This window comes from Amblyomma mixtum, chromosome 1, assembly GCF_055824585.1.
Source record: "Amblyomma mixtum isolate Tamu chromosome 1, ASM5582458v1, whole genome shotgun sequence".
NCBI lineage: Eukaryota > Metazoa > Arthropoda > Arachnida > Ixodida > Ixodidae > Amblyomma > Amblyomma mixtum.
In genome coordinates, this window is record NC_143012.1 from 68135153 (window position 1) to 68160447 (window position 25295).

At 48.1% G+C, this 25295-nt stretch overlaps 1 protein-coding gene across 5 annotated transcripts in view; it reads left to right on the forward strand.

The window, feature by feature from the left end:
* Nucleotides 1-25295, forward strand: part of dop (microtubule-associated serine/threonine (MAST) protein kinase dop) — a 384316-nt gene that overhangs the window by 236262 nt on the left and 122759 nt on the right. For 2 of the 5 annotated variants that reach the window (XM_089551564.1, XM_089551572.1), the window contains exons 3-5: nt 14012-14071; nt 17271-17667; nt 24489-24571. In XM_089551564.1, coding sequence (XP_089407690.1) covers nt 14012-14071; nt 17271-17667; nt 24489-24571 — 540 coding nt within the window. Of the gene's footprint in view, nt 1-14011; nt 14072-17270; nt 17668-20646; nt 20940-24488; nt 24572-25295 lie in introns of those variants that run through there. The other 3 variants (XM_089551581.1, XM_089551586.1, XM_089551595.1) reach the window with 2 other exon arrangements.

Below are 25295 nucleotides of genomic sequence, written 5' to 3' on the forward strand. Positions count from 1 at the left end.
TTTTTCGCCGCGGAGTTTCGCAAAAAATTATATAGAAGAGGCTCCTCTTTCGGTGCGAGTATCTCGAAGGGACATAGAAGACGATCCCGTTCAAATATTGTTTTTTGTTTGTAAAAATTTATTCCCTGCCTCTTTTTGGCGGTCGCGATATTTTTTTCTGGTAGCAAATGTCGCGCTTATCAGCGAGAAAATTGGATTTAAAAGTACTCCCGCCATTCGATTCAAACGCGTGACGTCCTCACCGAAAAGGACTCCGTGATCCCCGTTTTGAAGTGGATATCTGTGTAGCGTAACCTCTGTGATCCGCGCACAAAATCGATGTCCAGGCGCGCATTTTACTTGTGAAATCTGCCGATGGTGGCGACACCTATGTTTCTTTTTTTGTTGTATTCTCTAGCTTATAAAACAGTTTTTGTGTGAGATCTAGTGGTCTCTGCGATTGGAACGCGGTACCCTATTAATACAGGCCAACTTCTCATTCTATTCAGTGTTCCTGTAAAGACCGCATCAGCCAGCATGCCCATTTCCGGGAGGGAGAGCTTCTTATTAGGCTTAACTCGTGTTTGGTCGAAAACTAGAAACAGAATAAAAAAATCGCTGAAGATCATTTGAGATAAGACCTTGTCCACTCGTCTTCGCTATAGCACTACCCAGACTAAATAGAATCATGCCGTCTTCCAAAATTTGAGCGGTGTAGGTTAACCGGAAAGCAGAAATTAAATGCGGTAATAGCGAGAGTCCTGCTTGTTTTAATATCCGATTAAGGAATAGATAGTGACAAGACAAATCACACGAGACTGCTGAGAACTCAGCACACAGGAACAACCACGAGTAGGCAAATTTGTCAGGGTGCAGATGCAGGCGCGAACAGTACGACGGGAAACACTGTGGTCTTATGCGAGAATGAAATTTATTTTTATTTCTATCCAACATGGAAAGGCATAAATGAGGTCCTGAAACTGCAGGAGAACTTAGAAGAAAGAAAGAAAGGAAGAAAGAAAGAAAGAAAGAGAGAAAGAAAGAAAGAAAGAAAGAAAGAAAGAAAGAAAGAAAGAAAGGAAGAAAGAAAGAAGATACGCCTTTGTCTGGCTAACAAACAAACAAGGTATGCCTTTGTCTGGCTACTTAAGACAAACTTAAACTGGCCTGTATTGATTACCGCGTCCCCACGACAAGGCAGACGATCTGATTGAAAACTGATCTCCTTTACGTATTAGAAAACGGCAAAAAGCAAAACGGCAGGTATCGCCGCTAGCGGCCGTTTTCACGAACAGGCTGGAGTGACGTCGATGCGGTTTTTCGTTGCGGATCTCCGAGGCAAGGTCTTATCGTCATTCACTTCGTATCGGTGATCGCGGAATCCTTTTCGTCATCAACGTCGTTAGCTTCGGATCGAGCGGCCCTAAATGTCACGTTTTCAACTCCGAGTTCTTTTAGCAACGTAATACATGCTACTGAACGAAAGTCAGTAAATCCACAGAAATCCGAAGAGCCGAATTTTTTCTAAGAGCGGAAAGTCGGACGCATTTGTGCTCACAACCCCGCCGTGGTGGCTCAGTGGTTACGGCACTCGGCTGCTGACCCGAAACACGCGGGCTCGATCCCGGCAGCGGCGGTTGAATTTCGATGGATGCGAAATTCCAGAGGCCCGTGCACTGTGCGATGTCAGTGCAGGTGGTGGAAATTTCCGGAGCCCTCCACTACGGCGTCCCTCATAGCCTGAGTTTCTTTGGGACGTTAAACGCCAGTAAACCAAAGCATTTGTGCTCAGGATTTCTGAAAGTCTTACTCGTCGTACAGTAATCGCTGACGGATGCCGGCGAAGCGTTCCCTTTAATGCTGCTCGCGCCTGTACCTAATCTCATTGTTTCCTCGTGTACCCCCCAGAAGCGCCCATCGACGCGGCCTCTCTGCTCTGTCTGCTTCCTTCCAGCTTGCCCTTTGTCGTCGGCCGGCGCGAACAACGTTTGCGGTAGGACCCACTTCCCGCAGCCCCCCCCCCCCCTCGGGATTCGGAGCCCGACAGGCGCCACGCCTCGCCTCTGGTGATTGGAGTTGCGCTGTTTGCGGCCGCGAACACGACGTTGCGTTGCGAACCCCGAAACAATGTCGCACAGACCCTCGGGACTGTTCGGGGCACGTCGTGTAATTCCTTGCCTTCGGTCTCTTGGCGTTGTTTTTTTGTCGGCTGTCACGTTTCCGCTTATTTTTCTTACTGCCCTGTAGTTATCCGTGGCTTTGCTTTGTATTTGAACCTTTGTGTCTGTTGTGTTGCTGCATTACAACTGCTGCGAAGAAAAAAAAAAACTTTGCAAACATTGTAACGAACAGCCTAGCGATTCAGCTTCTGTCTTCCTCTCATTTTTTTATCTTTTTATCTTCGTGGTCAGCACAAAAACGACTCAGAGTGAGCTTAGAGGTTATGGGGGAGGTACTGCGCTGGATAAGCAAAGCATGTCTTACTCCAGTCGAACTATACGTACATCTTTCTGTTACTTTCACGTAGCTATTTCTTCCTTCCTTTCTTTCTCTCTTCCTTTCTTTCGCTCTTTATTCCTTTCTTTCTTTCTTTCTTTCTTTCTTTCTTTCTTTCTTTCTTTCTTTCTTTCTTTCTTTCTTTCTTTCTTTCTTTCTTTCTTTCTTTCTTTCTTTCTTTCTTTCTTTCTTCCTTCCTTCCTTTCTTTCTTTCTTTCTTTCTTTCTTCCTTTCTCTCTCTCTCTTTCTTTCTTTCTTTCTTTCCTTCCTTCCTTCCTTTCTTTTTCTTTCTTCCTTCCCTTCTTTCTCTTTCTTTGTTTCTCTTCATTTCTTTCTTTCTTTCCTTTTTTTTTCTTTCTTTCTCTTCTTTTATTTGTTTCTAGATGGAATAGGCGTAAACGCTGAACCCATGTCTAACCGACCGGGCCCTCTACTACGAGGAGTGCGCGACAAACTACTCATCAAATCGCTCCCCAAAAATATGCTACCGGGCTTCCACGATGGCAGACGACGAGCCAGAGCGCGGGCTCTGCATAGAAAGTACCTTAATCATCCTGGAGCGGTATACACCGATGCAGCCGATTATAAGTTCAGCCAAGGGGCCTTCGCTATCTGCGCATCCAAATTCATAGCAGGAAGAAGCGAATGCATCTCTGCGGCCTCAGTCACGGTCAAGTACGCGGATCAAGCAGAAGAAGCGGCCATAGCCTTGGCCATAGCAAATACTGACGCTGACATCATTCTCAGTGATTCCAAGACTGCCATACGCAACTTCTCGCGCGGTAGAATATCCCTAACTGCTAGAAACATACTCACAAATATTACACTGCAACGAGAAATAGAACTGGTATGGACTCCTGCCCATTCAGGCAACCCAGGGAACGAAGCAGCCCACCAACATGCTCGAGGTTTTGTCGGCCGAGCGGTGGGTTCTCGTCCAGGGGGATCCGAGATGGAGGCGGTGATTTCGTACCACGAAATTACCCAATTCTACAAACTCTCTAGAAGAATCTATCCTCCCCCGCACAAGTCACTCTCCAAACACCAAGAGGTGGCTTGGAGAAGACTTCAAACCCATTCTTACCCGAACCCGTACATTTACGCCCACATCTACCCCGATCTCATAGACCCCACCTGCAAACACTGCGGTAGCACTGCCACCCTCGATCATATGCTATGGGACTGCCCGGAAGATCCTCCTCCGGAAGCTCTTATAGAAGCTCCCTCACCAGACGCCTGGGAAGAAGTGCTGCGCAGCTCGGACCCCGCCGTCCAGGCAGGAGCCATCGAGCGCGCCGAAGAGGTCGCCGCCAGCTATCAGCTAACGGCCACCTGGCCCTTCTGCTAAGCGTCCAGGAACCCTTCTTTTCCGACAATGAAGTTTTCTCTCTCTCCCCCTTCTTTTTCTTCCTTTCTATTTTTGTTTCTTTTTCTCTCTTTCTTTGTTTCTTTATTCTTCTTTCTTTCTTTTCGTCATTTCTGTTTCTTTTCTTCATTTCTTTTTCTTCCTCTCTTTCTCTCTTTCTTTCTTTCCTTCTCCTTCTTCCTTCGTTTCTTCCTTTCTTTCCTTGTTTTTTCTTTCTTTCTTTTTCTTCCTTCCTTCCTTTCTTTTTCCTGCTTTTTTTTCCTTCTTCTTCCTTGCTTACTTTCTCTCATTCCTTCTTTCTTCTTCCTTGCTTACTTTCTCTCATTCTTTCTTTCCTTTTTTCTTTCTTTCATTCTTTCTTTTATTTCCTCTTCAAATAAATAAATTTGCGGCAGACGACGTCGCCCCGGTGCAGAAGACACTGTAGCAGACGACGTCCCCTGGTGCGGTCGGCACGGTTCGTGCGTCCGTCCCTGTTCGGCAAACTCAGTTTGTTCGCGCTGCCGTAGAAACGCCCTTAATGAAGTCAAGCGCGTCGCCCGGCTGGAAGTGTTGGGCGTCGCGACTGTTCATTTCTTTTTAGAGCGCAGCTCTTTGGCGTCCGTTCCTGGGTTTCGCGTCGGCGTCGGCCTCGTAACCAGCTCCGCCCCCCTTTCATCCCCCCAGCGCTATCGGCGTCAGCGGCATCAGTCAGTCGCTGCTATCTCTTCCCTCCTCCCTTTCTCGTGTTGTCCGCTTGCTGCGCGCGCTTCTGCCCCCATCGTTTGCCGCTGGGTGTACACGCCGCCCCCCTCCCCCCTCTTCCTGCGAAAAATAAAAAAAAAAATTCTGTGATAGCGCATACATGTGTTGCTCGATTTCTTTGCCTCAATCTATCGAAAAGGTGAAACAGCTTATTTGCTGCGCTCAAATTTCGCATTAGGAAGTAACGTAATCGTCGGTAATTTTTTTCTCTCTCTCTCTTTGATAGTTTGCGTGGATGGTTTTAGTTTTGGAGGGAGAAGTGCCAGCGGCAAGCAGGAGCAGACGACATTTTCGGCGCGCTTGACATCGCTTGGGCTAACACCAACGCTGGCTCTTATGTCCTACCCTTTTCGTGGAGGCTCTGTGGTGTAGTCCCTTTCCCAACGTCAGGCAAAAAAGAATGAGACGAAGCTATGTCTCTAACCGGCTTGCGCGTTCCGCTGGGAGTCTGAAAAATGTCACCGGCGAGCATGGTTTGTTTGCTGGGAAAGCCTGAACGTGCTTTGAAAGCACGCCGTGCTTAAATTCGTCCCTGGTTTTGGTTTTGCTGCGGCCTAGCAGTTTTAAGTGTACTGCTCGTTGGTGTTCCTGGAGCGGCCCGATGTCGTTTCGTTGGAACGCTTTGTTTCTTCGAACTTTTTCTACGCTGTGTTGGTCTGTTAACTTGGCGAACCACCTTGTTTTTTCCTCGTCGTCGCCACGCACCGAAATTTAGAGCATAGCAGACGGTCACGCCACCTACGGTACTCGGAAGAACTTCTCAGCGCTGCTCAAAACGCGGAGAAAACAAAGTGGCAAGGCGTCACTGGTAACTGGCTTCGTGGATCCTAGGTGGCGCCACTGACTTAACTAGTGCGAAGGGGCCGTACGCTGGCTGCAGCAGGCCTTTCAACGTTAGAACCGGTAGCGCGCGTTACCGTGCTCCGAATGCGTCTAGTGAGAAGCCCTCGCGCTGTACCTTAGCGACCACAACACGTTTCTTTTTACAGTCTATAGACCTTCCGTAGACTTTTGTCTATGGAGTCCATAGACTGGCCATAGACAAATCCTAGAGAATTGTTTATAGGTAATACAAATCCTATAAACAGTCTATAGACTATGTACAGATCTGTGGCCATACACTTTTAGTAGACTTTTGTCTATAGAAGGACTATAACCTGTGAATAGACAGAATGAAACATCTATACGACGGCAATAGAGTTTATAAGAAGTCTATAGACTGTCCATATACCGCTTTTATAAGGGCGCCACGGAAGAGGCACGGGAAAATTTTTGTATACACTCGCCCATTAGAGTTTCCATTACTGGTTTAGGTTTATATGGCGTAACATCAAAAGGAACTCGTGTTATGGGGACGCCGTAGTGGAGGGCTGCGGATAATTTCAAGTACCCGGGGTTATTTAACATGCACTGGCATTGTACGGTATGCAGGCCTCTAACATTTCGCCTCCATCGAAACACGGCCTCCGCGGCCGGGATCGAACCCGCGTCTTTCGGGTCAGCAGCCGAGTGTCATAACCACTGAGCCATCGCGGTGGCTCCTTGAATACTGGTCGGACAGCGCATCTGTCGCAGACTGAGTAGTGGTGACTTGGTTAGTTCAGTTCGAAGGTTTAAATTGGTTCCAGCGCGTTGCCCCAACCATAATATCTGCCCATCGAGCGTCGTGTCTTTTGGAAATGTGCGTTACGCAACGTTCCTGTCATAGCTTTGGCCCGCACTCACTTCGCAATCAGTTAACGGCCACACTTGCGCGATGATATAGACGGGTGTCGGTGTCATTCAACTGCACGACTTGATATCCTAAATGCGCATTGGTGTGTATTTTCGTCAAATAGTTTCAGGTGCTTCAATCAAAAACCTCATTGAAGCAGTCGCTATGCTGCGTGTTCGTTAAATTCCGCGACTCATTAATGACCCCCTCCCCCCTCCTCATATAGTTCTTTGCAGCAGTGCGGTTAATGCCTTTCTGGCGGGCGAAGGCCTGTCACTTGTCTGGCGAGCCTTGAAAGCGTACCGCCGGCACATGAAGTATGCGAAACACCCTTAACGCCCCAGTACTCTGAAACCGCTTGTATGACTGTTCGGCCTGTATGTATGTATGTATGTATGTATGTATGTATGTATGTATGTATGTATGTACGTACGTACGTATGTACGTATATATGTATGTATGTATATATATATATATATATATATATATATATATATATATATATATATATATATATCAAAATTATTTCTTGGCAGCTGATTGATTAATATACGATAAAGTCACCATAATAAGATTTAATTCACGACGTTTCGGCTGGAGGACCAGCCTTTTTCGAGTGGCTGGTCCTCCAGCCGAAACGTCGTGAATTAAATCTTGTTATGTTTTTCAAGTTCTGGTGACTTTATCGTATATATATATATATATATATATATATATATATATATATATATATATATATATATATATATATATGTATGTATGTATGTATGTATATATTCCGAGAGCATGAAGTGCTTGACTGATTTTTTAAACGAGTATATAGCGAAGTATACGCTTCGTTAAAGGAATAAAGGAAACGAACTTATTTGGCTCGCCGTTTCGATCGGAGGACCGATCTTTTACGAGTCTGTCTTGAAAAGATCGATCCTCCGATCGAAACGAAGAGTCAAATTATTGTTTCACACGCGCACACACACACACGCACACACACGCACGCACACACGAACACACGCACACACACGCGCGCGCACACACACACACACACACACACACACACACACACACACACACACACACACACACACACACACACACACACACACACACACACACACACACACACACACACACACACACACACACACACACACACACGCACACACACACACGCACACACACACACACACACACACATACATAATAAAAGCTTGGTCATTGTAAAGCTCTCGTGCGGCTGCTACTGAGAATGCACGCGTGGGCAGGATGGTGGTGTCGTAATCCGCTCATTAATTCGGTGCCCGCGGCGGTGACTTAACGCCGCACAGCTCGAGGGGCGTGCGTCTGCCCCGGACTCCTTGCCTTCAGCCCCCTGCAGATGGCATCTCTGTGCCGCTGCTCACATATAACTCTGTGCCGGAGTAATAGGGCTCCGTCTTTGCTTCCATTTCTAGGCAGACTGCTGCGTAGATAAGATCCGATCTCTCTCAGAGCATTCGTGCGTGTTATTAGGAGAGACCCTTTGGACGTGTTTTCTGCTCTGTTCCGATATCGCGCACGTGTATATATATATATTCTCTCCTGTTGGGAACTCTGCTTGTTGCTGTGCGAGCAGTCTGAATGTGGTTTTACGTTACCGCTTTTTGTTTCAATTCCAGGACACGTATTGTGCCTCTACGTACAAATGATCACTGTACCTTTTCCGTGTGCTCATCCTGTGCCGCTCTGCGGACGCCGAACGTCGTGATGTGGGCCCACTTTTGCTGTAGATGTATAGCGGTGTAATACAGCCGAACCTCGTTATAATGGAATGGTTTATAACGAAATAATGCATATAACGAAGGAATCACAATTAATTCCCCTTGTAAGCTCGGTCAACTAGGCTGTAACGAAGCTACGGCTATAACGAAGTAACCGCCGGGCTCCTACAACTTCGTTATAACGAAATCCAACTGTACATGGGCGTCAGTGGGTGTCCATCTCGCCGATACTAAGCTCAGCTCGCCCGGATAACGAAAAAGCGGCTATGCATTTACAAGTGCAGATGACAGCTTCGAAGAATGCGCAGGGCCCCCACGGTAGCACCGCTGAAGAAATCCAACGGGTAGGTACCCTCTACTACGTAGGGGGATACCGTATACTGTATTTCGTTCATTAAGGATGTTCAGGCACAGCAAGGATTACGCATGCAAGCTTTTTCAACAGATTAGTGCCTCTTGTTTTTGTTTTTTTCTGTACTGACACGTTGTGCAGGTTAGCCTCGCTCGTGCGGTCCTTAGATTGGGCGCTCTGTGCCCACACACTCTGAACACGAATACGCCTATATGGGAGTAAAAAAGGGAGTAAGCTGTCCTCTATCGAACTCTCTTTTAAGGCGGAAGCCTTTAATGCCTGATCGTTGTAAGCAGGAGCTGTCGACAGAAATGTCACGCTTTTCAATTGGTCGAAACGGTCGTGACATCACAGTGCGCGAATTTCAAACGGGGCCAATTGTACTTTGGCTAGTAACCATGCAACCGATTAAAGGGATCGTATACTGATGCTCCAAGTAAGTGGGACTGAGCTTTGTTAATTGCTTACTTAACCAATTAGCCTAATTAACCCTTCTAGTGAGGCCAGATATATAAATAAAACCGAGTAGGAAATTGGTCGAGTTCGGGAATCGAACCTCGCTATCCGGAGTGCGAGACGAGCATGCTATCCACTCCGCCATGCCAGCTCGATGGTTTCGAATATAGTGAACTAGAGTTTGGAATGAACAAAGGCGCGCCTAGTGAATCTTCCTCCCTTTCCGTTACGGCGACGTTTATGTCTCCACCGAGACATGCGAGACAGATACATTTCCTTTCCTCAAAAACCAATTTACCGACGAGAAAGGCGTAGAGCCGAATGGGCGATGGCGTTCTATGGACTCCCTGGCAGCGTTGCAAGACGCTGTCGCGTTCCACTCTTAGAGGCGAAGCCTAAAATCTTAACCACACATCGGTAACACAAGCAGCAACACCGCGCTTAAGGCTTTCGCCTTACCACATTTTAAGTCAACAAAGTGCCTCCCTGAAATTTTTTAGAGGCAGGGCATGCTCCCCAAGTTCCGGAGCAGATTTCAACCTCTAAGTATCCTAAACGCTTGGCAACAGAGGTGTATTCCCACTGCAAAACATAGTAACTCTATGCAGTTAGATATTGAAAGGAGCCGCCGCGGTGGCTCAGTGGCTATGGTGCTCGGCTGCTGACCCGAAAGACGCGGGTTCGATCCCGGTCGCGGCGGTTCAATTTCTTTGGAGGCGAAATTCTAGAGGCCCGTGTACTGTGCGATGTCAGTGCACGTTAAAGAACCCCAGGTGTTCGAAATTTCCGGAGCCCTCCACTACGGCGTCTCTCATAGCCTTAGTCGCTTTGGGACGTTAAAACCCCATAAACCAAACCAAACCAAGATATTGAAAGGAGGCCTTTAAACGTTGCACCGGAGCTCTTGAGGTTAGCAAGCAGAGGATTGAAACTTCGGTTCAAATCTTCGTAACTGCAACAACTGCGCATGTTTTGAAGAGGGAATTTGTGTTCGTTTCCAGCTTTAATTATTCGGTATTTTTAGTGATGGAAACTTACCCCACGGTAGGGGCAGCATACCCTGTCCATTAAAGGGAGTTCGCTAGAGGACCTTGAAGAGAAGTTTAGGGGACCCATAATTCACACAAAGGGACCACAGTCCCTCACAAAGACAAAAACAACAAGGAGTGTCGCTGGGTACAAACAAGCTATGAGACAAGAACATGACGGCGACTGCTGTCGCCGTTCACACAGTCATTCACAGCACAGAATGTTGAAAGGGTCCATAATGTCCAGGCATCGCGGGGGGAAGCACGCTCACTAAATACGATGAACGCGCACCGACACCGCGCACCACACACTCAAAATAACGTAGTCGAACGGTGAGGGCGGAAGCTGTGCAAGAACCACCCTCGCTTCGTGTTTGTGTCTGAGGCGAGAGGCTTAAGGTTGGCTCACATGCAAGCGAATGGACGACTGAGCGGCGCGTCCCATCGAAAATTTCCAACTTGGAACCTCGCCGCTCACCACCGCTACGACTCAAAATTCAGGGGGCACTTTGGCTCTCTAAAATGCTGCAAGGCGAAAGCGTTTCCTGGCGCACTGTTCGCTTTTATTAACCTTTTATTTGTCATATTTTGTTTATTTTTTTTGCTCCTTTTCTTAATTTTATTGTTTTTATTTTTATTTTCACATCTTATTTTTATTTTGTTTTTATTTTTGTTCATTTTCTTACTTTTATTTTTCTTTTTCCTGACTTTATTCCTTTTATTTTATTTATGATACCCATGCATTCACTAGATTGGCCTTTATTCATGCCCGTACCTTGAGCCTTCGTGGCGGAGTGGTAGCGTCTCCACTCAAATGCCAAAGGCCTTGGTTCGATTCCCACCCTCGGCGCAGTTTCTTTTTAAGCAGTGACGCCGAAAGGCGGACTGTCGACACGGCTGCCGACGCGTCTGCCAACGACAGTATGAGGCATTAAAGGCTTTCGCCTTAAAAAGCGCATGTTCGAGGGTCTCGGTCGCACCGCACTGGTGACACCGCGAAGAAGGACACACAAAGAGAAGTTTATTGTGTAGCCCCCCCCCCCCACACACACACTTTGAAGGGGTTGATACAAAAGCACTCATAAAAACTGCAAGACACAGATAGGTTGGACGCTTACTCCATTTCACAGCGTTAGCTCTAATACACGCATTACTCAAGGTCGTGTCAGTAAGAAACCCAAGGTCATACAAGTGGGACCGGTGGGTGGTACCTTTGGTACACGGATTGTGGACCGCCTATTCGGCGTAGAATGTTCGGAGTGGTACTAAACGATTCAGCGCATTACGGAGCACAAAGTTAGTAATCGTATCAAAGCGCAGCGCATCATAGGGATTCGGACTGACGACATTTGGTTCCCCCAAGCCGCGACTTCTTGAAACTTCAAACGTCCATTACGGCCAAACTAATTGACTTACAGCATTCGAAATGATGTGAAGCGATTTGTCTATTTGCGCTGTACACGTTGGCATAAAAAATTTGACATACGTTCACATGACACTAAAACTTCAAACCGGATATAGCGAAGGTGGCTAATTACGCAGTATTCGATCGGTATTGCTAACGATCGATACTCATACGCTGCCTCAGCGTTTTCTTCTTCTTTTTTTTCACTCCTTTCATGTTTAGAGTATAGAGTGCGGTTTAAGGAGCGGTACAGGTAGAGCCGAACTGGGATATATCAAACTTGGACGGTATCGCGAAATAGTTCGATATACCGATGATTCGATGTATAAAAGTGACGATAGATAAGCTTACCTGTATCTTTGAAGCGAGGATTCTTTGCACCCACGCCGGTTAGCGCCTCTTTCAGCCACGTGCCGCCCGCCGACATGCTGGCAGCGCACCGCTCGCTTGGCGTTCTTGAGCCTAACTTGTTTCGCGTCGAAACCTCGTTCGCACCGAACGCTGCTTTGGAACTGTAGTCGCTGCCTCTAATAAAATGTACGATCCTGTTACCAGTACACTATAAATGCAGTAATTGCTCATTAAAATTAAGGTACATCTAAGGCCGCTCCGCTTAATGCGGGCCGTTTGCACCGCAGCCGCCGGAGACGGGGAACGATTTGTCGCTCCGGCGGCTAACGATTTTTCGCAACTCTTAAGGCGCGCGGGCCCCGTGTGCGTCCGAGCGCACGGCGCCGGCCAACGTATTCCGTCGACCTTGGCGAGGCGGCTGGCTCGAGATAGCTCGAGCTCTTTCGAGAGCACGGGCCGAGAGAGAGAGAGAGAGAGAGAGAGAGAGAAAACTTTTATTTGAATTGAGGAAGGTTGCTCGAGCAGCTTGGGTGGCACCCCTAGTCCAAGGCGCCACTGGCTTTAGCTGACTGACGGACTTGCTGAACCAACTTAAGTTGCTGATCTAGGGTCTCGCTGGTCAGGGCCACCTCCCACTGCTCATATGTTGGATACAGTTAAGTGTTTTGGTTTCGTTGTGCATTCCCACGATATGTGGTAGAGCGTAGGGCAAGCTCCACACCAAGGGCATGTATTCTGATATTGAGTGGGGCTAATCTTGTGAGAGACGCAGCTTAGATCATGGTGCGGCGCCCACTTCGTTTCTCAGCGCTGCCGCCCGCTTCTAGAAATGTCGGGTCTGGTTATACACTCTGAACACAAACACGCCTATATGAGAGTAAAGAAGGGTGTGAGCTGTCCTCTGGTGCACACCCTTCTATAAAAGGGAGTGCGCTAAAGGACAGGGTACTCCCTTCTTTACTCCTTTCGGTTTAGAGTGTATAAGACCGTGTTGCGTACACTCTAAACACGTGTACGCATGCATGGGAGTAAAAGGGGAGTACGGTGTCATCTATCTAGTAGAGAATGGAGTAAGCTGTCATCTAGCTAGCGCACTCCTTTTCACGAAAGGGTGTGCACTAGAGGACAGCTTTACTCTCTTGCAGCCGCCGCGGTGGCTCAGTGGTTACGGTGCTCGGCTGCTGACCCGAAAGACGCGGGTTCGATCCCGGCCGCGGCGGCGGGAATTTCGATGAAGGCGAAACTCCAGAGGCCCGTGTTCTGTGCGATGCCAGTGCACGTTAAAGAAGCCCAGGTGGTCGAAATTTCCGGTGCCCTCCACTACGGCGTCTCTCATAGCCTTAGTCGCTTTGGGAAGTTAAACCCCATTAAACGAAACCGAACCTTATACTCCCTTTTTTTACCCCTTTCTTTTCAGAGTGCAGAGTTATCCAGTTCTCGGTCAGGCTTCGCTCAGCGAAGTAGTCTTGTCTCGGCTTTCGGGAAGTCGTGAGGTGCGAGCTTTGAGCTCAAGTATTACGTTTTGTGCCAGCTACGTGGGTATGAACTTTTAAGTCAGTTTTGGTTTGGTTTTTTTTTTTTTTCATTCATTCATTTCTTTATTGGTCTTTGTTGCATTAAAAATGTACGCAAACACTGCCCGGACCCATAGCCAACGGCTAGTAACGGGTCCAATGGAAAAAAAGGTATACAAACATGCAGGCAACAATATACCAAAATAAAGACAGTAAGTTAGTATAAAGAATGCTATGCATCACTCTCAACACTTGTAAGAGCATCAACAAAAGAAATACATATATTACAGATTATATAAACTAAAAACTTAGATCAAACAAAACGCGTAGAACTTATACAAAAATTAAGGCATCACAAAAAGCGAAGGGAAAATAGCTGTTAAGTATTTACAAAGCATCACAAGGGTACAACACACAAGAACAGGATAAAGTGATTTCAGTGCACACTTTTTAATCACAAACATCTTAGAATAGACGCAAATGTACATATCTGTAAATAAATCAAGGTATCAGGATTCGGCTACATGCAAATAATATCTGGCAAATATCTAAGACGACTATTAAAAAATGAAAGTATGAACTCAAAGTGTGTCATTCTTTTTAAGGTAATAATTTTTTATTCTAATGGAGAAGTTGTAGGCAGTCTTTAGGTTCGGTTGAAAACAAAGTTCATCGCTTAAAACAGACAGATATGAACTTCGTCGTCGGTTGAAAACGGGCAGACACGAACGCAACGCCAATCTTTCATCTTTGGTACGAACGAAATGGGTTTCTGTTGTGTTTCTGTTATGTTTGAGTTATTTATGTTTTTAAGCAATTACTTACGCCTTGAAATCCACTTTTACTCAGGTGGAAGTTGGACATCAACTCGTCCTCAGGGAAGCTTATGTGCCGACAAAAATACGAAAGGCAAGTGCCACAGGCCGGTCGACCAAAGCTGGCTTGTTGTACTTTGATAGCACAGTATTCTAGCCTGTACTAAGTGGCCTACGCTCGCCAACGCAACACGGTGAAGTCGTATTAAATATGCCCGGTGAGTTCGCACGCAACTTTTCACATTAGCATTAACCGTTTTTATCCGAAAGTGTTAGATCCTACGATCGCGGTCTTGCCCAACGACCGTTAAAGCAACGCAGTGGGTGTATCCCTTACAATTTTTTTACATAATCTATAGACTGTATAGACTGTCCATAGACTTCTGTTTATGAAATCTATAGACTCTCTATAGACAAATGCTAGAGAACAGTCTATAAGCAATGCAAATGCTTTGGACACTCATAGACAATCTATAGATTTATGGCCATACGTTTTTAGTAGACTTCTGTCTAGACTATGAATAGAGAAAAAGAAAGATCTACAGGAAGGCAGTAGAGTCTATAAGACGCCTATAGACTATTTTTAAAAGGGATGAACGGTAGCGCCGGCAATGGAGCGGCCTCGATCGATCCAGCCGCAGTTATAATTGGTGCGAAATAGTAAAACGAATTCTGAAGATTAATTATACTTCAATTCCCAAGGCGTATGCCCTGAGAGTGCGAGTGCGATGAGTCTACGCAAGCTTCCGCGCTCACACATTCGATCGGAAACGGAAGACCCAATTTGCAGAGCGAATGACCATCCCTGGAGGCCTCGGAGACCTTTCGCGCTTTTTCTTGGCGCTGTGTGCATCGGAATACAACAATCTAGGAAGCCATTCAATAAACATGCTTTTATAACGAGTCGTCAATGTCCTCCAGTGCTAAAGACAAGCACAGTCAGCGCACTGTTGCGATTCGACGAGCTTTTGCAGCTTCGTTGCTGCCCGGAGCTACGGGCATGCCGTCTCAGCGGGCTTGACTCAACTTCAAGCAATAATTTTTCCCGTCGTACGTTCTACAGCACCGAAATTAAAGCGTACTTGAAAGAAAACAGCTGCCGTTCACCCACAAGCGAACGCAGAACAGCGTGGTCCCACATTCCAACATGGCGACTATATTGTCCAGACCATAGACGACTCTGCGTATGCAAGATGGCGGCGCCCCTGTAAAATTGTGTTAATGTCCACTATAACGTGAGCTGTTTCATTTGATCCAGAAATAAGTGAAATGGCACGTACGCTTAGTTCTCGAGACGAGCGGTTAGTTCGTGCGGGGACTACCCTTACAAAAATGACTTTTAAGCTTCAGTTGACGCCTTGCTGAGCTCCTGTTGAATCAACTGGAAACCAACATGAACTCAATGTATGTTGAGCCTACTCAACACCTGCTACACGGAATTTTTGCTGAGCGTAGTCAAGAGATTTACTGTTGAGCAATTTCTGTTGAACTTAAGTTGAATCATCTCTAGGCAGCCGGTTCTAAGCCTAACTAAATGAAATCATTTCGACATGCATCGTGTAAACAGAACCTGATCACATTACACATATGAAGAACGCATGCAGCATCCGTTAAAACTCTCATAAACAGCTCAGTCTTTTTCTTGCATAGGAAAAAGTGCAATATGCTCATTCAGGGATACCTACTTTGGAGGATTCGTATGTGCTCTCATAAAAAAGGGTGCTTAATTAATGCTTTATTTAAGTTGTTTATGAATGAATCAAGGTCGTCAAATAATAGACCGTTGCATATCAACTTGATTACTTCTACTACACGTAAATAAATAAATATTAATTGTAATAACTGACAGAACTTTGCTGATCGGCAGGCCACAACCTGCGCAGGTATGGACACCCCTGAGTAGGACTATATAAGGGCGAAGCCGAGGTTGCACTTAAGATTGTAAGATGAACTCTGTCAGTTCTTCGTATAGCCTCGTGTGCACTACTGTCCCATGCTCTTTATCTGATGGATGTATAGGGCTAGGGTGTATGTATGTATGTATGTATGTATGTATGTATGTATGTATGTATGTATGTATGTATGTATGTATATTTATACACATACGTGTTTGTGCGTATGTGTGGAGAACTACGTCACAGGGGATGATGGCTTCACGTTAACGAGAAATTGCAGCAATAAATATGAATATACCGCGGAAAATTGCATTGGTAGTCGGTCCATCTGGCGCAATACGAATGTATTCCCAGGATTTTTTTGCTTTTTTACCCCAGCCAAGATTCAGAATAGCGTGTTGATTCACTCCCGTAATTCCAACATGAATTCAACATGAACGCAAAGCAGAAATTTCATTGAGAATGCTCAACTCTAGCACAGTGGCCACTTTTCCAGTGAGTTTCAACTCGGCCTCAATAATTCACCAACACTAGCCCATCCTGGTCACAACAAAAATTCAACATGGCTTGTTGAGTCTGCTCATGAGAACTTCAACACAATCTAAAGAAGCATTTTTGTAAGGGAACGGTGGCCGCTATCCCTTTGGAGTTGTGGTCTCCCAGGGAGAAGGTCGTAGGGTGACGCAAAGTGGGTCGGGAGCAGGAGCCGAGACTCGCTGCGACGTGGGCGAAGTGTTAATACGTTCATTCAACGGGGGGCTTCTGTTTATAGAGAGAGGAGATCACTTGACGTACAGTCAACGACCACACCAATCATAGATAAGACAAAACGGAGACAGTCGAAATCAAAACAACAATGCAAAACTGAAACCATACAATCAGCAGGAACGTGGTATCATCGTCAAATGAAACGGCAGCAATGCAAAACGATTTCAGTGGTAGGGGCTGCTCGCTATAGAGAACATGATTTTCTCTTCCACGCCGCGAATCACTGTGCGTGGAAGTGTTAATGAACCCGCCTGTACTGGCTCTCCCTGAGCTACGATTTTGGAATACTTATACCCTATTAATATTTCATTTGGCGCAGATTTTACTTCTTTCTATGAAGCACTAATAATTGCCCCAACGCAGTTTGTCCCAACGAACGGTAGCAACCGTTGTCGCATTTCTGTTCTTTCAGAGTGTTGCTTGTTTATGTTTGCAGCTGGATTTGTCCGGGTAAGACTTTGATGGGACTAACTCTGACTGATCCCCTGTGCAATTAGTGCCTAAGGGAATAACGGCCGCTCTTTTAGGGACTAACTGCCCTGGCAACGGAGTTGTTCCCCGAATGACTAAATCATGTTGCACTTCTCGGTGCTTTGTGGCTTAGACTGCATTGTTTTTTCTTGTGCCCAGCTGGACTCCTCCCAGTCGTCCCCGGGCGGTGGCGTGGCGGTGGCTGGCGGGCCGGGCGCCTTCCTTTCGCGGACGCCACCCAACTGCTCTCCGCGGCGCCTGGCGCCCGCGTCGGCGGCGGCGTCCTCGGAGGACCCGTCGTCGTCCCTGGGTCCCTGCTGCGACCTGAGCCCCGGCTGGAGTCCGCTGGGGCCCCGGCACCCCCACCGCAGCCGCTGCACGGAGCGCCGGCGCCGGGAGTCCCTGGCGTGCATGCCTCCGTCGGCGGCGCTGTCGGGACACCACCACGCCACGTCTCTGCTGCTGCATGGCGTCGGCCTGGCCGCAGGCGGGCAGCTTGGGCAGCTGCTCAGCTCGTCGTGCACGGCATCCTTCTGCGCGGGAGCGCTGGCCACAGGTTAGTACCCTTTCTCTCTCTTTGCCCCAGCTTGGGTCCGTCAGTTCAACTTCCATTCGGCAACCTGTTGAGTTCTTTCTTGAAAGTCCAACTTATCACGATATCTGAGTACCCTTTCTCTCTGGCCGAGCTTGGGTCCGTCAGTTCAACTTCCATTTGGTAACCTGTTGAGTTCTTTCTTGAAAGTCCAACTTATCGCGACAACGGATAAGACTGATAAACTTATGAGAGACAGGCACAAGCAGTTAACGCCCTTGCATGTCTTCTCTCGTGTGCTTGCGCCTTGTTGCGGTAAGAAAGAAGAAGAAGGAAGGCAGGGATGTTAATCTTAAGGGTACTCAATTCTTGGCCCATCCCCCTGTGTGGGCTTGTGCCATTGTATGAGGATAACAACAACACAAGGGTCAAGCTTGTACTCCTGGAACCGCAGATGCCTTCGTCTGCGTCATGTGTCCGCAAGATTTTCTCCGACCATCCTTTCATTATAAACGTGCAATGTACTCTGCGATTAGCTTATTCTTTTCGTTTTTTTTTTTTTGGCGAGCATATAATCCGAGTAGGCCTTTCAAGTCCGTGCTTTAAGCTTACTTGCAGCACAGAGAAGGGTAGGGTGCGGGAGGTCAGAAGGTGAGCACGGGCGCAGTCGGTGTTGTCTGCTTCGTCAAGTGCGTAATTAGAGCTTGGAAAAATGAGTAAACCTGGTCCCAGCTTGGTAACGTGTGGTGTAGCGTTTTGGGCTATATGGTACAGGCATTTCACCCCTCTTTTCCCCGCCCCGTGGAGCTCGAGAGCCCTTGGTGTTCGTATGATGTCCTGGTTCTTCTGGTGTCGTCGTCTTCTTCTCTGGTTCCGCCTTGTCGAGAGGTTAAGGTCGTCAGGTAAATGTTTGATTAACCTTTTGAAATTCTGCCGGCAGTACCAGCTACTTCACATTGGCGCCCCGGGACACAATTTCTTTTTGCTCCGAATCTGCATAGTCCGGGGTTATGTACGAGACAGCTTGCTTGCGGAATAGGCGGAATCGGGCAACGAATGCCAGCGCCACCTGTGCTGCATGCACTTTAATGTAGGTGCAGGCAGCAAAGGGGGGCAGGCGAAGTGTTCGATTCGTCTTCCAGCGGGGGAGATTATTTGGTCACGCACTGATCCCTTCTAGGACGCGGTAACTCACTTGAGAGAACTGACCATGCAAAAAAAAAAAAGCAGTACATATCTGCTCTTGATTTAAAGCGACAGCGTTAAAGGCTGCGTTCTCAAGAAAATCCGGTGTCGACGTTGTGAACGAAAAATCACGAGCATGAATGACTCTGGCATGTGGTGCCCAGAGAGCAACCTAAGAGGCAGGTGGGTTAATTGGGTCACGTGACTTTGTGGCGTCGTCACAACCTGCCCATCGGATTGTAAGCAAGCTCCCCATTGTGGCAGCTGGCAGTTAAACTAATCATTGCCAACGAGGTCGGAGTAGTGGATATTTAGCGGTTGTTCCACGTACTATACATACCTTTGAGCCGGTTCGAGTAGCAACGTAGCAACTTTTTCTTCTTCGATGAATTGAAACATCCTCGCCGATTAGGCCCTTGAGGGGTGGTCTGTGTGTGGCACAGGTGGAATGTCGGGTTAATGAACTTACTATCTGTCCCCAACTCTGCTTCACTTATCGTTGTCTTGTCTACTCTGGAATCGGGCAACGTTTCAGCGTAGTTCTTGATCCGTAACAAACTTGGGAGTGGGAGTCACCCTCTGATATGGCCACCGAGGCCAACGCAGCTTTCTTTCTCGCGTGTATTAACTCCGTTTCATACATAGCAGTTAACAACGCGTCGGAAGTAGTGCGGCCGCGAGGCCCACCACGTACCGTTTCAAAAAGGAACAGCGCGACTTTTGACAGGGACCAAAGGAAAGACACACGTCCCTGTCAAAAGTCGCGCTGTTCCTTTTTAGAATAGCGTACCAACTCGCCCGAGCATCAGTTCTAACGTGCCATTCGTTACTTTCGAAGCCTCGCCGGCGAAAATATGGTCGACGCTGTGAGGCGCTCAGTGTTCGCAACCTCTGACTGAAATTATTGTAGCGAAAGCTGCACTGGCCACCAACTTGCGATTTCGCTGTGGCGGTGCTCCGAGGAGGCACGGAGGCCGACCTTGAGCCGTTGCCTAGCAACCGCCGCAGCTGGCGGACGCCGCGCGCTCCCCGCGCCATCTGGCATGACGTCACACCGCGCGCCTCGCCGCGGAGCCGCCGTTTGGTATGACGTCACGCCGCTTGCCTCGTTGCTACGCTCGCCTCCGCTCGCTTCGCCTGCTGTGTCGCATGCCTGTTAATATGTCAGGGGATTGGAAGCTCGTTGGAAGAGGACAAGACGATCGTGGTCAACATTAAGAGACGCATGTTTGCCAAAACGACTTTCTCTACGTACATCCTGTCATAGCTGAGCTAAGCCATTGCCGATTTTTTCGCTGAGTATGAACTGCGTTTTGAGCGTGGATGAGGTCAGAGCCATTCGCGCTACTAACCGCTTGTCATACCGCTGCATGCAATTATTACTTCTCGAAGTCTCGTTGATTCGCAGGACCAGAAATGTGGCAGTATGCAAAGCGAAGTGTAGGAGATGACCAGTCACGGCATGCTCGTCTCTGCTGTACGGCGAACTACTTTTCGGGCGCTGCATTGGCCTGCGCGAACAGGCCCGCTAGCTTTGCAAGAGTTGACTGCCATGTATGAAACGAAGTATAGCACGCAGCAACACACGCAGATACCCGCTGAGCGATTGTCGTCGCCTATATGGCGCGATCTCGGCCTTTTGCCATCGGCTGTCGTATACAGCTGTTCGCGTGTTGCCGATAAGGCTCGCCTTTATCCTTGACACTCTCTTACCCTTCCCCTTCGCCGCTGACAGCGTGGCTCAGAAAGCCAAAGCGGAAAGAAATGGGAAAAAAGAACACTGAAAGAAAGCGGGCGAATCGGCGGGAAAAGAAAGAACACGCCGGCGGCAAGCGCGTCCAGAACATCGGGACTTTCGCGCTGTCATCGGAACGCCATGGCTCCGGCGGTTAGCGGTCGTGCCTTAGGCCGACACCGTCGCGTCCGTGAGGTGCAAGTCCTAGAGACTGCGGCGACGGCCGGTGCCGAAGGCAGTGTCTCGCCGTGTTCGAAGAAGACTCGCCCATGGCAGGGTCGGGACGGCACCACAGAGGGGACGATACTAGACGCCGACGAGACGGCTCGGCGTAGCCGGTGCAGGAGTTCCTCGGCCAGGAGCGGAAGCGTGCGAGGCAAGTCTCGGGAGACTCGGTGGCTACGGAGCCGCGCAGGAGACCTCAGCAGGTATTTACCCAAACAGCACAAGTATATCGGCCCGCTATATTGGAAATGAATGGCTTCACATTGGTCCATTGTAGGGCCAGCCTTTACCGGTAAATTTCCAATATTGGACCGACATACCTGCGCTGGTTGGGTTAGGCATTGGGGCGGACGAGGGCAGAGCGAACTCACGAGCGAAATTCGAGCCTAGCACTCACCACTGCCTGCCTCACCTTTGTCATCCTTCGAGTTCTTTATTTATTTTTTGCTGGGCCACCTAAAACGAAGTCGTCGTAATCCAATGGGCCAATTCCTAGATGAAGGGTCCCTTTTATCCTTTCTTGTAAACTGTACGTTAAAATAGCAAGCCGGATTCGGAGCTGCGCCGATTCCGCCGTAACGGCCGCGGCCCGACTGCCAGCAGTCCGCCGGGAAAGCTAGTTATCTGGAAATGAAGAGACCGGGGGAGTACACAATGAGTGAATGAGTGCCCGAGGAGGAGGTTGTGGCAATCGCCTGTTATCTTAGCGTTGTCTGGATAGCGACGGTGAGACCCACGACTGCAATCTGTGTCAACCCTATCACCCCCCTTTCCCCCGGAGTCGCCGCTACGTCATCGTCGGCGTGGCGGGGCTGCTTGCACATTCCTTGGCAATGACATGTGTGTGTCGTGAAAAGCACGTGGTTTGCGACTCTCGATCTCTCCTCTGGGGCTCGTCTACTTTCGAGCCGCTGTCAGCTGAAAGGTGTCTATTGTTCAGTGTACCCCTTATCCACCCACACCTGCCTGGATTCGAGTGTAGCAAGGGCAGCCGAAGGGGGCATTTAATTTAATTTAGTTTTAAGTTGTGCGAATATCAAATTTTTCGAATACGAATCGAATACGAATACTTGATTCCGAATATCGAATCGAATATCGAATAATCAAGGATAGACGCATTTAACCACTTAAGAACATCACAGTTCAACTATCGATGATTAAATGAACACAAAAGGTGTGTGTGGCTGCACAAAAAGTATCAAAGTCTCAACATTATTCTTAGAAGAGTGGAAATATCAGAGAGGATGGCTAGTACACAGCATTGATTAAGGCTAGCTTGCCATTAGCACAAAAGCGCGTTGCTGGGATGAACATAAAAGGTTGTCGTGAAGAAAAACCAGCTGCTCCACATGGTCAGGCAGAAGTAGTTCCCTTCTAGCTGAAACGACTCCTCCAGCCACAGAAAATGCCCTCTCACTTGGCACTGACCGGGCACGTATTGCGAGGTACTTCGTGCACAGCTCTGACTATAGCAGCTTCGCAGGTATAGCCACAAAAAAGCTCACCAGCGCAGTCAGCTACGGCATGGCCCTTGGAGGAAGGAAAAATTTTCCTTCCTCGAAGGAAAAATTCGAAGGAAAAATTTTCCTTCCTCCACGCGCATTGTTTCGGGCGCCGCCATGTTGTTATGTCTCTGTCGATAGGGCTTGCGGACCGAAATGAACGCCGGTGCTCACAATGAATATTCGGATAGATACGAATATTCGCGTCGGGTCGAATATTCGAAAGAACACGAATACTTGGATTTCGAATCGAATACGAATACTAAAAATATAATATTCGACATATATTCGAAAATGTCGAATATTCGCACACCCCTAGTTTTAACCCTTTGCGGAACGGCGTCTACGATTGTGCTCGCTACTTTTAAGACGTTTTTTTTTTTTTTGCGGCGTTTAGAGCTGCTTTCACGAAGTCAGTGATGCCGACGACATTTGGAACCCCTGCTGGGCACAGTGGCAGCCTACCATTGTGGTAGGCGCGGTGGCTCAGTGGTTATGGTGCTCGGCTGCTGACCCGAAAGACGCGGGTTCGATCCCGGCCGTGGCTTTCGATGGAGGTGAAGTTCTAAAGGCCCGTGTACCGTGCAATTTCAGGGCACGTTAAAGAACCCCCAGGTGGAAGAAATCATCCGGAGCCCTTCACTAAGGCGTCCCTCATAGCCTGAGTCGCTTTGGGACGTTAAACTTCATGAAACCGAAACGAAACCTTCTTGTCATGTATGTCTTTCTGTCTTATATATATGTCTTCTCGCTTTGTGCTTTTGAGTTGTGTGTGTCTGTTACGGTTTGTACGGGATTTTCCTTCAAAATATTTAGTCTATCCTCAGTAGAATGCACGCACCTGTTTGCAAAGGGTAAAGTAAATGCAAATGTGAAAACAGATTTGGTTCTTGGGCGAAAAGTAAACGCTGTGTTTCAGAATGCTCGCGGTTGCACATTGCCATTCATTTATTTGCGTGATGTCACCGACGTGTCGTTATCTGAGAGGGAAGGTAAAAAAAAATGCAATTTATATCGCCGCGAAAAACTATTTCCCGTGACACGTAATGGGATGACAGAACAGCAAAACACAAAATAAACAGTATAACAAGCACCGGCGAAAAATTGATGTCGAGTTTTCCAGATTTTCAGAATTTGCAGTTGCACTCGTAGGGTTCCACTCTACGATCGTTCGGGGGAAATAAACATTTTTACTCTTTTGTGCGCACGAATGTGTGATTATGCATTGTCGCCAACAAAAGTTCATGAGGTGCATTGGGTGCATTGAGAAAAAAAAACTTGCGACCCATTCGTTTTGACCCATTCGCCACGTATTGTCACGAGCGGACGGACTATGCGCGTCGCTTCATACCTGTAGACCTTTCAGGCAGCTCTGTTGCGTGACTTCTCCGAAATCCTATTTTTTCCGCACAGCCGCATCCCGTAAACGTTTGTTGCCGACTGCACCCTACAGGCTGAACTGCGCATGCGTAAATAGGTTGGTTTGGGTTAATGGGGTTTAACGTCCCAAGGCGACTCAGGCTGTGAGGGACGCCGTAGTGAAGGGCTCCGGAAACATCGACCACCTGGGATATCTTTAATGTGCACTGACAAGGCACAGTACACGGGTCTACAGAATTACACCAGGCCCCGCCGCGGTGGCTCAGTGGTTACGGCGCTCGGCTGCTGACCCGAAAGACGCCTGTTCGATCCCGGCCGCGGCGGCTGAATTTCGATGGAGGCGAAATTCTAGAGGCCCGTGTGCTGTGCGATGTCAGCGCACGGTAAAGAACCCCAGGTGGTCGAAATTTCCGGAGCCCCTCATTACGGCGTCTCTCATAGCCCCAGTCGCTTTGGGACGTTAAACCCCACTAAACCAGAATTACACCAGAATTAAATTAATTCACAATTAATCCAGAATTACAGTACACGCTCCTCCAACGAAATGCGACCGCCACGGCCGGGATCCAACCCGCGTATTTCGGGTCAGCAGCCGAGCACCATAACCACTGAGCCACCGCGGCGGCCCGCATGCGTAAATAGGTGCTGTTATAAAGTCCCTCAGCGTCGACGGAAACCCCGATCAATAAATGTGGGCGTTTCCTAAGCTGCACAGACGCCATAAAGCCCGGATATAGCTCGTTTCCAGTCCTGTCGCGCCACTTGCCTTGTCTTGATGCTCACCACTTTCTTCTCCTCTCTCTCTTCCGCCATTGCAGGGACGTCGGGGCAGTCGAATTTGGTCCGGATGCGAAGCTCGACCATGGGACAGTCGGCCCCAAACCTTTCCCTCTCTACAACGGTGAGTGTGTGTGCACCCTCTGCAGACTGCTCCTAAGCCTTTTTCACACGTGAGCGATTTAAAACGCTCGCGATTCCTGCCGCCGCGTCGCGAGAACCTGTTTCCAGCGACAAGAGCGACGAGGTTCCAACAAGTTGGAAGATTTTCGCCGCGACGCGCCGCTCAACCAGCCTTTATATGTGCGCTTGATTTATCCCGACAGCTGTTTATATTACCCTGGTAACTTTTCCATGGTACGACGTCGCGCATGATGACGTCATCGGAGCCGGAGCGTTGATCTGCGCTGTGATTGCGGCATTTGCTTGACTTCGTCCCGTTTTGAGCGCCGTATTCGTTCGGTAATGGAGCGACGGATATATCGCCGAATCTCGCGATATTTATTGATTTATTTCGGAATACTGTGGATCCCTTTCTTGGGATTTTTACAGACGAGGGCCAAACATGCAAATACAAGTTCAATGCTGAATTTTTTAAAGAGTCAAAATTAAAGGCAAGACATGCAATGCACATGGCAATAATAAATAAACCAATATTGTGATAAAACTGATGATGAACTGATGACGTGGAACCGAGCTGTCACGCTGCAGTGTGTGTCCACTCGTCCAAAGCAGCGACGACTGCGGTGAAGCTGCAAGCGCAGCTGCGGGACTTTGCTTTTCGCAAGGAACGGCTCTGTGTATGGAAAGCTCTCCGCGGAAGGCTCTCCCGTGTGTGTGTGTCCCGT